Source organism: Myodes glareolus, chromosome 8 (assembly GCF_982192425.1).
Source record: "Myodes glareolus chromosome 8, mMyoGla1.1, whole genome shotgun sequence".
In the NCBI taxonomy this organism is placed as follows: Eukaryota; Metazoa; Chordata; class Mammalia; order Rodentia; family Cricetidae; genus Myodes; species Myodes glareolus.
Genome location: NC_142033.1, coordinates 16,729,270 through 16,746,181, shown reverse-complemented (window position 1 = coordinate 16,746,181; position 16,912 = coordinate 16,729,270). Strand labels below are relative to the sequence as shown.

Below are 16,912 nucleotides of genomic sequence, written 5' to 3'. Positions count from 1 at the left end.
ACAGCTGTCTGTAACTGCAATTTCAGGGGCCCTGAAGCCTCTGGTCCTGACGGGCACCTGAGTACACACACACACACACACACACACACACAAATCTAAAAAGCAACTAAGAATTAAACATATGAGCATAACGAATTGACTGCTGCCGGGATTATTATTTTGTGGGTTGTGATGCTGCACACTTTCCAAGCTGTGCATTTAGTGTTTAATGTATTCATGATTTTTCATAACTGACATCCATAATTCATAGTATAAATGGTTGCCTCCCTCTGGAAAGGCAGAATCAGGAAATACGAGAATAACAGAAAATAAATCCTTATTGAGCTAGCTAATGCTGACGTCATCCTAAAGCACTGATGTCCGCAAGCACTCGTAAAATTCTCGGAACCCACTTTATCCTTCCCTACTATCCACTGGAATCCTGGAATTGAAGCTGCAAACTTTAGCAAGGCCCTCCAGAGAAGAAACATTGGGGGCCAGGTCTTCTTGCCTTAGGCCTCTTTTTCTGGCTCCTGTTGAAGAGAGAATGCCTCACCACCTGGCAGACAGACCTTCCTCAGCTTAGCAAAGTAGGTTAGTCACATTTCCATTGCAAATAAAGGGATTGGGTTCCAAAGCCTGAAAGCTGGAAGGGGGTGGAGAGAGGGGGAGCTGGGGAAATGGGCCATCTAGACTGAAGCAAGTTTTGCTTCTCTTGACCGCAGAGTCCTGTGCTGGGGCCCGTGCATCAAGCCTCTGTCCTCTTCAAAGAGGAAGAATTCCTGGCTGCTCAACAAACTCCATGCTAGAGTAATAGGAGCTGTCCCTGGTTGGGGAGGGGAGGTGGGGAACTGGTGGTAGATGAAAGAAAGGCTGCAGATAGTTTAACTACGCAAACTCCACTGTATGAGAGGCCTCTTGCTACTTGGAATCATGCTACTAAGCCATACAAGGTGTGGACAGGATAGAAAGACGGAACCTTATTCTGTAGCCCAGGTTGACCTAAAAATCAGGAACTTCTGTTGCTGTCTCCTCAGTTTTAGGCTGATAGGCCTGGGTCTGACCATTTCTCTCTCTTTCTCTTTCTTTCTCTCTTTCTCTGGTTTTTCGAGACAGGGTTTCTCTGTGTCACAGTTCTGGCTGTTCTGAAACTCACGTTGTAGGTCAGGCTGGCCTCAAACTCACTGTGATCCACTTGCCTCTGCCTCCCAAGTGCTGGGATTAAAGGTGTATGCCACCATTGTCCGTCTGGGCCTGACCATTTCCAAAAGATTCCTTTCAGAGGAGTAAACATCCGTATTGGAAAATGCTGCCTGCTGGAGGGTTTTCTATCCATCAAAGAGAGGGGGCACCCTCTCACTTCCTTTCATGTTTGGAAAGATGAAAACGTTAACCTGCTGTCCTGCTGGCCGCCTCAATGACAGGCTGTACAACAGATCTCATCCTCTGTGAACACAAGCAGCTAGCTAAATACCTGTGACAGCTTGGGTTGCCAGTGGGCAGAGGCCAGAGTGAAGGTGGGCTCCGCCTCGCCATCTTCTCCCCAGCAGCAGGGGCTGGGTCAGTGTCGATGTTCTTTACACATAAGAGTCATTGCTCATGCTCTGATGCCAGTCCAAAGGGAAGACGTGACACTTTTGATCAATGAACTTTGTTCCTTGTCGGCGCTGTTTTGGGAGGGGACAGAGTGAGAAGCGCTTGGTGGTGAAGAAGCTCCTGCTTAAAAACTCCACAGACAAGGAAGCATGGCAGACTGCTCAGTGTATGAATGTCATGAAACCCAGCGGTCCACATGCTAAATACAGGTTTCTCATCTTTGAATGGACAGCAGCATGGCCCACAGAGCTGGCAGAGACAAGACTGCTGAGCTGTGCCTGCCAAGCTCCTAAGGGAGGAGGTCTGGGGTGGGCCCTGAGAATCTGCATTCCTAACAGGTACTCAGTGACTCTGGTGCAGCTGAGGGATCCTGACGTGGGATTTTCTTCTGTATGCTGTAAATATGTTTTATTACCATTGCTTAATAAAGAAGCTGCTTTGGGTCTGTGGCAGGGTAGAATAGAGCTAGGCAGGAAAACTAAACTGAATGCTGGGAGAAAGAAGGCGAAGTCAGAGAGACACCATGTAGCTGCCAAAGGTGACAGATGCCAGAGAACCTTACCGGTAAACCATGAGTCAGTGGTGATACATAGATGAATAGAAATGAGTTAATCAAGATGTAAGAGTTAGCTAAGAAGTCTGAGCTAATAGGCTAAGGAGTGTTGCAACTAATATAGTGTCTGTGTGATTATTTTGGGTCTGCGTGGCCAGGAAACGAACAAGCGGTCTCTGCCAACAGGATCCTGCTTTTGGATCCACTCTTTTAGATCAACACTAAGAACTCAGATAGTATTACCTTCTTAAAAGAGGGGGAGGTTTTCTACAGGGAGATCAACAGTTCAGAGATGTAGTCATTCCAACTAGAGCTACATGTCTAATGACTCTAAACATGTATGTACATTAAGAAGGAGAGATGCATCATCATGCTACCCTCGTTATGAAAAACAGCATCTGGGAACGGGACTTGTGAAGTCAGAGTAATGTCATGAGTAAGGTCTGCGAGGTGGCCGCTCCTGTACTCATTTCTATCAAATCACTGGGGCTTTGATGAGAATTGACTTTCTAGCAGGGGGCAAGGAAAAAAAACAAAACAAAACACCAAGGACATCATATGAAGGAGAATAAGATTTCTGAGAGGGAAACATGATTCTGTGGTATGGTGCTTGGGAAGGAGATGTGAGAGAGGCGGTTCAGGAAGGCTGAGATGCTAAAGTGAGGCCTCGGGAATGGGAGCACACAACCAGAGGAAGAGTGAGGGAGAGATTCCAGGCAGACACACACGTGTCCCGAGGGCAGGGCTAACCTTGGCACTTCTGAAGGGAAGAAAAAGAAGGGATTCAAAAAAGTTGTAGAGTTCCCGTGAGTCTCAGAAGCTAGACTGTGGGTGGACATCCCGCTCTGAGCACAGCAAGAAACCTTTGGAGAGTTTTGGCAAGATACTGGGGCTTACGTAAGACAGAAACATTTGGTAGCTCAAAGAGAACGGGCCTCAGGGGGAGGCTGTTGTTGTTGCTCAGACCAGAGATCAATGACCTTCAACTGTGCAGGGCTGTTGGGGCTTGGGAGTGGAGATGATGAGTTGGGAGGAGCCCAGAGAACGGTCCCAAAGGATGCTTCCCTCTCACCCTGGTGCACGCTTATATATCAGCTTTTCAACTTTTTCTAAAACAGGACTTAATGGAAAAGTTTGGAAAAAAAAAAAGTCACTTGAAAAGTAAACACGGCTGTGCCACACATCACTGGACACTGTTTGGAGAGGCACAAGCATGCAGTGAAACAATGTCCTTTGTGTGCGGAAGGTGAGGAACTTTGTGCCTACTAGGAATGCAGACCAAAGGTGACTTTACACTCGGATGCCCTGCTCCTTTTGGTGGGGGAAGCGATCCAATTATTCTACTTAATGAAGTCTTCCACTTGCCACCCGGAAGCCCTCCAGCCTCATTAGGCCTGTGAGAGCCCTGCTAGAAGGTAACTCTCAGGCCTCTGATGTGATGGGGCCGCTGACGTAAGCAGGCAGGAGCTCCAGTGGGAGCTTTCTCCCCGTATAGCCTTACGGCCACGGACACTGAGAGTTACGGCCACTGTGACCGGCTTTGCTCTCAGGACTCTGACTGCTGAGTCTGCTTGTTTTCAAATAAATACACTAACCAACTGTCCTGCTATTCTGAGTAACATCTACCTATCACTCACATGATGCCCACTGAGCACAGAACATGCCTAACCATATCACTTGTTTCACTTGACGTCTTTAAGTGGCTATCTACCTGTCACTCACATGATGTCCACTGAGCATAGAACATATCTAACCAGATCATCTGCTTCCCTTAGCATCTCTAAATGTCTATCTACAGCTCTTTGAGAAAACCTTCCAATCCTTATATGGCACACAGTCCTGTGTGGTCCCCTTTTGTTTGTTTGTTTGTTTTTTGGTTTTTTCAAGACAGGGTTTCTCTGTAGCTTTGGAGAGTGTCCTGGAACTAGCTCTTGTAGACCAGGCTGGCCTTGAACTCATAGAGATCTGCCTGCCTTTGCCTCCAGAGTGGTGGGATTAAAGGCATGCAATACCACTGCCCAGCTCTTAGTGTCCTTTTAAAAGAGTCTTTTAAGGTCTGGAGAGGTGGCTCAGAGCTTAAGAGCACTGACTGTTCTTCCAGAGGACTCAGGTTTGATTACCAGCACTCAATCACGACTCACAACTCCATTTCCAGAGAATCTGATGTCTTCTCCTGGCCTCTGCAGGCATCAGGATTGTATGCTGTGCACAGACAGGACATCCGTGCACTATAAATATCTTTCATGTGTCCTGTACCGCAGCAGGTGGAACCATTTGCTTGCTCTAACTCACTGGCCACTGGATTCAGAGGCTTCCTGCACCAGATACTTCTTGGCCCTGATTCTCTAAACCGTCTTTAGCTCTCCCCCTAGTCAGATCTCAGTATAAAGTCTGTCCTGGGTCTCAGTCAGGGGAGGTTCTCTCAGTTTGTTTTGCCTCCTTAGACCCTGCTCTTCCTAGAGAGCACAGTGGCTGAACCAGCTGGGAACTTGGACATGAAGATACCTACCTGATGTGGGATTTATTTCCCTCTGTATGCTGTGATTACCATTAATGAATAAAGGTCTAAGCTAGCCGGGTGGCCGGGAAGCGACAAGCGGCTCTCTCCTCCAACACCTACCCCATCCCCAGTGAAGACCCAGGAACTCCCAGCAAGGGCCTGGCCCCTGGGCAATTTTCTGGGCAAGTTGAGAGCTGCAGCATCAGATAGCAAGCTCCTTCTAGAAGGGTCCTGCTAAAAAAAAAAAAAAAACAAACAAAAAAGAAAAACAAAAACAAAAAAACAACAACAAAAAAAACCCTAGTTCTTCTAGCAAAAGCTTCTGGCTCAAGGCACACCCTCACACATCATTTGTTTAGGGAATAAAATATGGAAATTGGATCCCAGTCGACTCTGGGGGCTGGGGGGGTGATGCACAGATGACAGTATGTCTTGTCACACAGCACAATTGGTAAGGACATCAGAAACTCAAGGAATCCTAGGCAGGCAATAAGCGGAGAGGCAGAGTGTTTGAAATTTGACTTCAGAGTGGAAAAGTCTCTGTGTATGGTGGAAATATCCTGTTTTGTGAACCTGCTGAAGGGACAGAATGGGTGACCTGGCTGAAGGGACAGAATGGGTGACCCGGCAGATAAGCTGTGCTGGTAGCAGCAGGGGACTGTCACCGAGACACTCACTGAGGACTGACAGCAGGGGACTGTCACCGAGACACTCACTGAGGACTGACAGCATATGCTTTGGGGGAAATATTGGTGACTAAGAACTTTTAAAAAGTACCCTCTTCCTACCTATCTGGGAACATTGCTGTGCTATCTGTGATACAGTCCAAATGATCATTCAGGTTTTTTTAGTAACAATCTTTTATCTTTACCAGATCATAATCATAATTTCACAGACAGTAATTCTGTGAAAATTTTAAAACAATCCCTACACAGGAAAATGTCCACGTTTTAAAGAAAATGATTCAAGCAGATGCTTCACAACCTTTGTCTCTGGTTCATTTTAAACTCTTGAGTCTATGGAAACCTTTAGAGAGGCCTTCTGTATCCTGATTAAACCAAGAAGGGGCTTTCCTGAGAGCAATGCATCTCTTTGTAGACCTGGCTGGCTGGGGCTCAGTGTTCACTCCTTCCATCAGGAGACTCTGGACTCTTACTGTCTGTCACAATACCCTCTGGCTCTCTGAGTCAGGTAGGAGGCAGTCTCAGGAACATTGTCCCTTTGTGTATAATCTGTACTTAGAAATAAATGTAGGTGGCTGGTTCTTTTGTCTCTGCGAAGGGTCCCGGCCAACATGCCTGGAAAAAGCAGCTCTAAGGAATAATGTACTTCCTGCATAAATGCATGACGTCATACCCTTGTTTTACTAAGGGCAGGCATGCACAAGCACACCTTTAGGTCTCTGAGGGTTGATACCAGGTTCTGAGAAGCACAAAGCCTACCGGGTTATGAAATTTGATCTGCATTTGAAACTGGATCGAACGTTTTGTTTGTTTGCTTCAGATACAGGGTTGGTGTTTACCCCTTTCATGATTTACAAGGTAACATGAAGGTGCTTTGAAAGCATCCAAATGGAACCGTCTCTAATCTGGAACATTTGCATGGGCGCCCAGCACAGTGGGGACTCCAGGCAATGAAGCAGCAACTGGAACCGTGGTCACTGGAGCTTGAGAGAAACTAACGCCAATGTCCGTGAGCCAGAAAGTGTGGAGAACAAACTGTCACCCAGTCCTAAGAGTGTGCTGGCTGTGGACATGACCTCAGGACCTCTTGCTTATATGTTAATTCTCATGAAATGTGCTGAAATCAAATTTTCAATTAGCTAGATACTGCTTTTTCATAATTTCTAACACTTCCTGCATTTCGGTGCAGATTTCCTTTAGTTGTATGAGGAAATATTTATAACCTAATGATGGGTTTGTAAAACAAGATACAGTGTGGTCTCAGTTATGTACAACGGAATCTGTTGAAAGTAATAAATATGCTACAATTAAACTGTACTTTCCCTGAATGTTTGATCTGGATACTTTTATCCTTTCAATATACATATTTTAAATCTCAGCTTTTCTAATTCTGTAGGAGCAACATAAATATGTGAAATATGTATCAAGCTAGCAGCATAAAGTCCTTGGCGCACCCTTACCGTTGAGAGCTTTGCTAATCTCATCAGGCATCTCAGCTGGGCAGTCTACCCCAGTCCTTGCTCTGCCTCTCTTGCCGCCATGGTTCAGGATGCCATCACCTCCACTTTGAATGATCGCTTCTCTGCCTCTACATACGCCCTTCTCCAATGTGTTCCTCAAACAACAGCCAGACCAATGCTGTCCCTGCTGTATACACTGTCTTCCCATGGCTTCTCACCTCATTTGGTGGGAAAGGCCAAGTCTCACAATGGCCTCTGAAACACCATGCATTCTGGGCCATGTGGGGCTCTGATATCAGCTTTGTTAGCTTTCTGCTTCAGTTCCTCTCCACTGGCCGTTCCAATACTGTCAGTGTGCCGCTGTTTCAGAGGTAGGGATGCTCACAGCCACTTAGCTGAAGCTTTTTCTTCCAATCCTACATTTTCACTACGGGCTTCCTTGAATACTTCCTTGAGCTAGCAACTCCATGCCTATCCACCTCCAGATGTTTGGCTTGTTTTCCTCTTTATTTGCATGGCTCATTTATTTCAGTATTTATGTTCATATTGACTGTACCCCCAGTCCCTTGAAAGTAAGGGTTTTGTTTGGTTCTTTGCTGAGTGCCCAGTGCTCATTCTAGTCCGTCCACACTGAGTAGTCGGCAACGGTAAGAGCAACAGAAAAGGAGATGGCTTCCTTTAAGTTGGCTGTTCATGTTTTCTGCCCTCTCTTCTATTCAGCGTTATAGTGGTGGCTTTTGACTGCACCTGTGCCCCCTTGCCTTGCTACTCTGTCCTACAATATTGGCATTTCTCACGTGACCGCCACTGCTCATCTCAGCCCCTGCATGGCTTGGGACATGTTTTGGTATCACTAGAGTCTGAACTACCACTTTCTCTCTCCCAGGATCTGCCCTGGTCCGGACAGGGGCAGCTCTCACCTCTGTGGTTTTTAAACTTCCATTGTTCACAGCACATTAGAGGATGCTACTTACTGTGTGTAGGATATTAGGTAGGGATATTGGCCGTATTTTATGTAATCTCATGTCAAAAGCAAAGTGGAATGTTTCAGAAGCGGAAAGGCAGAAAGAGAGCTAAGGACTGAATACAGGATTACTGGCCTCAGAGCAAACTATGCGTGTATTAATATCATCCATGAGCTTGATCTTCTTAACTCAGTCTTCACACCTTTGAATTGTTAAAACTAAAGCAGAATTTTCAATGAAATCAGACAACTGCAATGAAATATGACATACCCACGGCAGGGTATGGTTTAGCAGGCTCTAGGAAGATACTTTACTTTCTTATCCAGTATCTTACCTGGTCATTCACAGCACTGATCTTGTGGACCACAGGTCATGCTTAGAGAAGTCTGAATGGCATATTCCAACCAGTGACTGGAGCAGACTAACAGACCATATAGGTGTGTGATTACCTGGTTATGAATGTCCTCTCGTTGACAAAGATCCAAGAATGGTACTGGGGATCCACCATCGTCATCCTTTCCCCCTTTCCAGATGGCCTGAGGATACCCTAAAACATTAGAAAAGTATTAATATGCTGTTGCTGGGAGACACCCCTAAGTCAGTCTTTCTTATATAAACTGAATATTTGTTTATGTTTCTATGAGACTGGAGCAGACTAACATACCGTATAGGTGTATGAGAAGGTTTTAAATCTCTGCCAGTGATCACAGACCTTCTACGGCAGCCACCTGACCCGAAGTGGCTGGACTCTGGATCAGGACCAGATTCAGACTTGCACTGAAGGCACGTCTCAGCTCGAGACCTGACTAACGATGATGTCACAGCCTCCAACTATCGTGCAAGCTCTGGAGCCCGAGATCAGATACCAAGGATCACCTCTATTACGAGTTCACATAAGTGGCATCAGGGTTTGATCAGAAATGTTAAGCATATTTCCTGCTTGGTCTATTTCATATAAATACACACGTAATTATTATTGTTTTGAGCCTGGAAAAATCACAGGCACTATATTCAGAATCAAAAGGCGGGTTGGAAAGAGAAGCTCAATTTTCTGAATAAAAAGAACCTATATGGGATTCTTTTTACTTCCATAGCAGGTTGTTTGGGTAGGGTAAGAAAAGTGGAAGACATTATAAGTCCTAATTTCCTGGGATACCAGGAGGGAAAGAGGAGGAGGAGAAAGAGGAGGAGAAGGGTGAGGAGGAGGAGGAGGAGGAGGAGGAGGAGGAGGAGGAGGAATGGTTAAATAGGTATTCCACTAGTTTCATGAAATCCCGCTGCGGCTTCTTCCTTCCAGTGCTTTGCTGACCTCAGCAGACTTCTTGCATCAGACTCTAAACTGGGTACTTCACAGTTTCTACCATTCTGACCATCACATTGCTTTCTTGGTGCCAACCTTCCTGGATTTCATTCTTAGTACCCATAGCCTACGTATCTTAACTTTTACATTTTCCTTACTTGTTCTCAAACCTATCTTTACATACTTAGCCCTGGAGCGTGTCTTCAAGGACAAGCCCTCCTCTCCGCTCCAGTTTTCCTTTCCCCACAATTCCTTCCTATTTGTCCTACCAGGCACCCAGACGAAGTCTTCATCCTTGTCTTCCCTCCGTCATAAGCAGACCTGAATCCACGCGGAAGTACTCGTGGACCATGCTCCTAATATACAACCTGAATTCAGGATCTAGAGAGCTGACTTGCCCACTCTCACATTGTTGAGGACACAGAAGTTGACACCTGCAGGTGGCAAATTCTCACCCGATGCTGAGGAGATTTGGAAGTGAAGAATATCATGGCAGTTCTGTGTGTAAGCCCAGTGAGAATGAAAAGCAATAGGCTGAAGAATTATTGCAATAGCTTTCCTATCACTTATATCTCTGTGTTTTCATACAAATCTAAAACATTATTATCTTAGAGGGTAAGCAATTGGGAGCGCAAAGAGATCACTGTTTGTAAGACTGTGATTTGCGTGAAAGCACTTTGCAGACAGGTTCCTAAGACTGGCAGGTAAAACCCTAGGAAAGAAGGCAGTTGAAGAGAATTTAATGGATAAGAATTAAAAAACTGTGCTCGTAGATAGGACAAAATAACTGAATAAAAATAATATTGAACATGTATGCTCTGATACAACTGCCTAAAATGTTCAGAGATTTCCAATAACTGAAATGTAAGAGAATGATCTGGTAAACTCTCAGAGGTTTGTTTACTCGGAGCAAGCAGGGTATGGGTCTGTAAATTCAAACAGTTTTCTCCTTTTCTCTTTTCCTAGACCTGTCCACCATGACTCAGCAAACCAAACCTACGGAGCTCCGATGGAAATCTTCTAAGTTGGTCAGGCTTGATGGGTTTAAGGTCTGAATCGGTTATCACAAAAGTGCAGGAAGGAAGTAATAGAGTCAGAAGCGGCAGAGATAAAGAGGATGGAGGGAGACAAGGAAGGACTGGACGTCTAGAACTTTCTGAGGTCATACTTTGGGCAGCCAGTTCTTTGGTGGAACACAAAGCACTGTGGCTTGAGAAGGAAGATGGTTGCTACAAACACGCACTTTGCTTGGACAGTGAATCACTGCCACTACCAGGCCCAGGGGCGAGAATTGATTGACTTAGACTGTGTGTAGAATATGAGCACTGGTTTAATAAATTTGGTTATTTGCTCTTCCAATTTGCCCCATAGGATGGATTTCAAGAGACCGAAAATCTGATAGGGCAATCAAGTCTTAGAGAGCCCTGGAGACAGCATGCAGGTTTAATTAAGGGGAGCCTGGATGGAAAAAGCCCAAGGAAGCTGGCAGATGGATTTGGAGCCCTCAGAGATGGTGACAGACAGCTCCAGTGTGTGGGCTGCCCTAGGACCTGAGAAAAGAAAGAAGAGGCCTTTGGGGTTCCCTTTCCCCCAGCTCTGTATTTTTGCTTAGATGTGGGCATGCCTGGATCTGCCAGCTACCAGAACTAAGAAGGTGGGGAGAGGAGGCAGAGTATTCAAGTCGCAGCGAATGCAAACAGACTAGTCATTTCAAACATCTTTCAGTGCCCAAACATGGGTGACTTCCATGGTTATTTAGTTGAAAGTGGAAATTTTGGTTCAGTCCTTTGAATATCCAACCAACCATTTCTTGAGTGTCTTCCCTGGGCCTGTTACCATGCAGGGCATAGAAATGTGGCCTAGTTCAGAATACATGATCAGTGGGTCAGGTTCTTTAAAAAAGCCAAGTAGAACACCAAACCAAAACAACATTGCTAGCTCCTCAGACCTTCTATGGCTTTTGAACTTTTATAATGAATTATCCACATCTTGCTAACCACTCACCTGCTCTCCCCTACCCCTGAAGTTGACTACTGGTTTTTTTAACAGCAGGATTATTACTACTTCATTTTTCAATATTTATAGTTAGTATATGAAATATACATGTAAAAATTAATAAAATATTAAATACATGCAACCTTTAGGGAAACACCAAAGTATTGATAATTAAAATTAAGTGCTGTAAGAGGGTGGGTGATTTTCCTTTTGATTTCATATGTACCTTTAAAAAAACATATGTAGGCAACTTATATTATTATACATGTGGCCACAACAAAAGTAATTAAGAAACAAAAATAACCCCAGAAATATCACATGGAAAGAGCAAGTGTGTATTTTAATTATGAGGTAAGATTATTTTAAGGATGATAAACATGCATTATGTTTTAGAGAAAACTGTTCTAGAATGGAGAAGCAATGAGGATGTACAAATAAGTACTTGGCTCTAAAATAAAGGCGCTTTTTCAAAACCTGGAGATGGGAAGAGCAGATCAGCTTCCAGCTAGGGAATAAGACGTAGCTAGAAGCCACCATCCAGTTTTTGAAAGAAAGGAAAGAGTTCATAGAAACCCGGTTTCTAGGAAATGCTTGGCTCTATATTTTTTTCTACAGTGCCTTGTTTGTAGAGATGATTGACAGTTGCCTTGGAACCCTATCTTCCTTCCTTCACCTCCTAAGTGCTGAGATTCTCAATATACCTGTAATACAGTGTGTAACTACACCTGGCTTTACATTTTTGATTTCAACTCTCGAATTTAAGGCAATATTAAACAGGGTATGGATCAGAAGACCAAATTCTAGACTTCCAAATGAGTGTGCTATTGCTCTCAATTCATATGACATGCCATTGGAAATGCAAGATGTCTAAAATCTATTGCATATTTCTGTGGCACTTATACAATGCACTCTATTCTTCTTGGGGTGCCTTGGGGAGATGAGGAAAGTGGGCATAGAGGGGAAGGCAAACTGGTGTCATGACAATCAACTGGGGACTTCAGGCATCTTGTCCCTCTTAGTTGGTCACTGCTGCTGTGGTGGGGCTCAAGGATTCTCTGCTCCATCTGAGGCTCCGAAAGGAAATTCCAGAGGTTGTTGTTCCCAAAGTTCATGACTGACTTTTCCTGTTCACTTACGGGCTGTACCATAATCAACACTTTCTCTTTTGAACCTCCGCCGGCTGCACCCTGAGTACTGATGAACATTTCCTTCGGCAGAGTCCTGACTGCTTTCCATAGGGAACATCCCTCTGTCCAGCTGCTAGAATCGTGGTACCAACTGTGTGACAACACTGTGATTGACAGCTTTGAAAGACACAGATAAATGTTTGCACAGGGATAGTTCTCTACCATAGAGTTTAGTACAAAAGATAGTACGGAGAAGAACTTTATCAGAAGCTTTGCTTTCAATACTTGAATATTTCATTTTTATTTTGCTAAAACCTATTTTTCCTTTTTTATGTTGTTTTTGGGATTTTCATACATGACTATTGCATTTATATTATTTCTATCCACTCTCTCCCTCTAATTTTCCTCAAGTTACTCTCTCTCAAATTCATGATCTGTTCTTCTCTAGCTACTGTTAGACATGCGCACACACTATGCACATAAACACAGCCTGCTAAGTGCACTTAGTGTCACTTAGATGTGCAAGCTACCCATTTGATAGAGTGTTGTTATCCAGGATATAGAGAACTACTAAAAAAGGCCCAGGGAGTTGAGAAAAAAATGATCCAGCTGAAAAACAGGCTACCAATTGGCCCCAGTTTGCTTCCCATTGCTGTGGTAAACACCATGACCAAAGCACACTGGAGAGGAAAGGCTTTATTTCAGCTCATGGCTTCCAGTCCATCACTAAGGAAAGTCAGGGCAGGAACTCAAGGCAGGGACTGAAGCAGAGACCATGGAGAAGTGGAGCCCATTTGCCTGCTCCCTAGGGCTGGCTCAGCTTGTTTTTTTTATAGACCACCCACAGTGGGCGGAGCCTTCCCACATCAATCATTAACGAAGAAAATGATCCCACAGAGTCTCCTATAGGCCAGGTTGACAGACGCAATTCTTCAATTGGCTGATACTCCCTCTTTTCATATAGATCTAGGTTTGTATCAAGTTGAGGAAAACCAGCTTACAAGGCTTCCACAGAGAGCTCTCACAGTACAAAATGAAAATTGCCAAAATACATCTTTAATGTGGTCAGTATGCTGGCCTGGAGGGATGGCTCAGCCGTTAAAGGCTAGGTTCACAGCCAAAATTATAAAAGTAGTCAGCATCCTTAGCAACTAGGGAGATGAAAACTTAGGTTACTTTGAGATTCCCTCTTATTCCAGTCAGAATGGTTGAGATCAGGAAAACCACTGACAACGGATGCTAGCGAGAATGTGGGGGAGGGGAACACACGTTCGCTGTAGGCTGGAATGCACATGGATGCAGCCACCCTGCAAATCAGTGGGGAGAACTCGCGAAAAGCTGAAAGTCAAACCACTACATGGCCCAGCTAGTCCCAGATTCCCCCATCTACACTGTAATCAGGGAATTACACAAGGAAATGGACTATTAGCATTAAACATCTTGTTCAGTTTATAATTACATTACTCGTTTTAGGAAACTAAAATAAGAGTTGAAGATAAAACGCTTAATGTTGTTATTTGCTTTATATATTATGTATGTTGAACATAATTAGAAAAGTTCATTATTTCTTAAACACCCTGGTTATATTTCTATTTGATTGATTAAAACATTCTATAATTTATAATAAAGTGTTCTACACCTCAGGAATAGCAGCTAAAATTATTTGTACTCCAAGACAGCTTAACTGAGAAGATTTGCAGTTTTTACTTCGTTACAGAGATTAGTCTCAATATTAAAATATTAAATATAGTCAAATAGATTTATCTTAATTGGGATCTGTTCTGTATATTGATAGAGCTACTAGGAAATAGAAAAATCAAATACTTTAAATTGTATTCAACAATTTATATTCAATATAATAGATAAAAATGTTTAGTTAATACTCCAATTTACTCTAAATGAATTTGATTATTTTATAGGCTAACTTGCACTAGTCAATGTCAACAGCACAATGAGCTTCTGTTAGCTTGGCTTTAAAATTTTATCCTTAATTCTTCAGTCAATATGTAATTAAAAGTGCATTGGGAGATTGAAGTTCTATAATGAAAAAGAATGGTTAAGACAATGATGATTTTTCTGTCGAGATTCACTGCAAACCATTTAGCAACATTCATAAAACGAACAGCAAGAGCCTCAAAAAGTATCTTTACGGGACACTTTATAAAATAAAACCACTTCCTTGGCATTTAAGTTAACAATCTGATGGCACCGGCATCAGATTGTTAGAATATAAAAGAAAGATTGTTAGAATATAAAAGAAAGCCACTGTCATTTGATGGGTAACCATAGAAGGGCATGGCCCAGATGGTCCACTTTGATGAAAATCATTCAAACACAGTCTTTCTTGTGGAACTTAAAGGCCAGGGCTCTACAGCGCGAAGGAAATAGTAATTTTTCCACTACAGGTGTTCTGCTTCTCTAGAAAGAAATTCGAGTTTCACAGAATAAAAATGAAGAACCTGTAGGTTTTGGCCACCAGGTACGCTAAATACTTCAATGTGATGAGAAGCGAGGCAGTTTCACAGAACCTCAGAGAGCTAGCTGATGCTTATCTGCTGTTTCCAGCTGGGTCTGAGATGCGTTGTTCTCTCCCAGGGTCCCCAGGGTCTGGTGTTGTCTGCCTAGCCAGGTCAGCTTGCCCTCCCCACACCACCCATTTTACAGCGCTGCTCATTTGTGGGCGGTAATAAAAGGTGCCATTTGTGGAATACCTGCTACCTCTTTAATCCCCACCAAAGCCCCATAAGACAGACAGTATCATGCTTGTTTTATCCTCGGCAGACTTTTGAGGCTTAGACAGGGGAACTGACTTTCAAAGTGACAAGCTAAAAGTAACAGACACAAAACTCTCTCGATGCTAAGGCACGGACGGACATCTGTGTAATTAAGGCCATTCTAATCACTGTTTGGTGAGGTCTTCATTATATCCCAAATCGCTTTCATTGTGATTTGCCTTGAGGAAACGAATGTTTAACTGAACCTTCAAGTCAAAGAATCTTTCCCTTCTTTGTGGTCATTGACCACAAGGGGTCAGTGACCCCTTCAAGTGGGTCATTCAATACCCACTTGAAATGCGGAGGCAAGGGGTGTCACCAGGAGTCTAGAAATTTGCAAGGGTAGGGGACTTCTGCAGCTCAGGTAAAGTCAATGAGCTGGTTCTTTGGGAAAAGGGAGGACAGGGTGGCCTCTCAGCTCCAAACCGTCTTCCCCTCCTCTCTTCCCCACCCTCCTCACAAGCTTACCTTGTCCAGGAAAAGAGTATTCTGAGAAAATTTTGATTTAAGGCCAACTCACACCAGGGTAGGGGTTGCGCTGATGCACGTACCCATTTGCCCTTTCTGGCTATGGATTCCACTAAGGACCCCGCTCTCAACTTCCCGCCCACCTCCAAGTTCACCTGCAAAAATCACGCCGGGCAGAGGAGACTCCTGTGATCTCGTTGCACGGAGCCTGAGGTAGGCGAGTGTCCCTGGCTGTCGTGGGGAGGCGGAGCTGCCTGCGGGTGTCCCGGCGTCTTTGTCACTCACCTGCTCTGGGGCTGAAGCCGGCGGAGCGGAGGGCGCATGGCTGGCCCCACGGGGCTGCTCCCGGCACAGTTGGCCAGCCCCAGCCGCAGTTAATTATTACTAGCATGCCCATCGCAGGGGGGTGTGAGCAACCTGAGCCACGCCCAGCGTCTCAGTGCATGTTGGGAGTGTTTACTGCCGCTTCCAAGGCGCCCGCAGGTACGCCGCTCTCGGTCACCGTCCTGCTGACGTTGGGGACCTTTGTCAGGAGCGGCAGGTCGCATGATCTTCGGCAGCCACCTGTGCCGCAGATAAACGACAGCAGCTAGGACTCACTCTGCGTTTTGGTTTTTGAAGAGTTAATTGGCTCTTCAGTTCGAGATTTCTTCATTTTCTTTTCCTTGGTCTTGGCTTCCCCTATTCCTTGCCAGCACCGTTGCATCCAAGGCATTTTCCTTTTCTCACACCCTTAGGGTACGCCGGAGCCTCCCAGGCAGCTTGCAACACCAGTGTAACTGCCTGGCCGGACCACCTGACTTAGTGGGTCTTGGAACCGCCTATTTGTATTATTATTATTATTATTATTATTATTATTATTATTATTATTATTATTATTATTATTATATTATAAGCCCCACAGAAGCTTCTGCTAGCCAGGATTTCATCTACTGAATTGGGTGTGGCAACTTTACTTTTCTCAGTACCTTCAGTCTCAAAAAGAACCCAAAAGACTAGCAGATGAGACACGCTGTGAAAATAGTTTTTATTCACATACATGTACACACACTTAATAGACGGTATTATTTGTACTTTTCTGTTTGTATGTAAGAAAATGATTGGTAATTATGAAAAATAAAGATTGTTTTTCAAGTGTTAAGTTTCTGAGCTTACATAAAGGAACCTAATGATTTTTCAAAAGAACGATGAGAAGTTGCCAGGTGGTGTCCTCTGCCGGGGTGCTGAATGAACAGAACGACCAATGGCGCCACCAGAGGCACAGTGCTCATGTGATGTCTCTATGGTGTCTTCTCAAGCAGAAAGAGCCAGAGAGTGGAGGAAGCCTTTGGCGAATGAAAAAGACCAAAAGACCAGGGGCTTTGAGATTTACTGAGCCTTGGTCGAAAGGAGTCCTGGACCCAGCCCAAGTGTAAGTTCTTGTGAGGCTGGGCCCCACATTTCTTGGGCTGGAGTGTGGTTACTAGTGTGGAATGACCTTTGTATGATAAGGAACAGGACCTGCAGTGTTTA

The 16,912-nt window shown here is 44.4% G+C and overlaps 1 protein-coding gene across 4 annotated transcripts in view; it reads right to left on the bottom strand.

The window, feature by feature from the left end:
• The window catches only part of Rassf6 (Ras association domain family member 6), a 38,640-nt gene extending 22,861 nt beyond the window's left edge, over positions 1 to 15,779 (bottom strand). For 2 of the 4 annotated variants that reach the window (XM_087908879.1, XM_087908876.1), the window contains exons 1-2: positions 15,556 to 15,695; positions 8,186 to 8,283 (exon numbers count right to left, since the gene is read on the bottom strand). In XM_087908879.1, coding sequence (XP_087765005.1) covers positions 8,186 to 8,250 — 65 coding nt within the window. In that variant the 5' untranslated portion in view covers positions 8,251 to 8,283; positions 15,556 to 15,695. Of the gene's footprint in view, positions 1 to 8,185; positions 8,284 to 8,400; positions 8,421 to 15,555 lie in introns of those variants that run through there. The other 2 variants (XM_087908877.1, XM_087908878.1) reach the window with 2 other exon arrangements.
• Between the last annotated feature and the right edge of the window lie 1,133 nt (positions 15,780 to 16,912).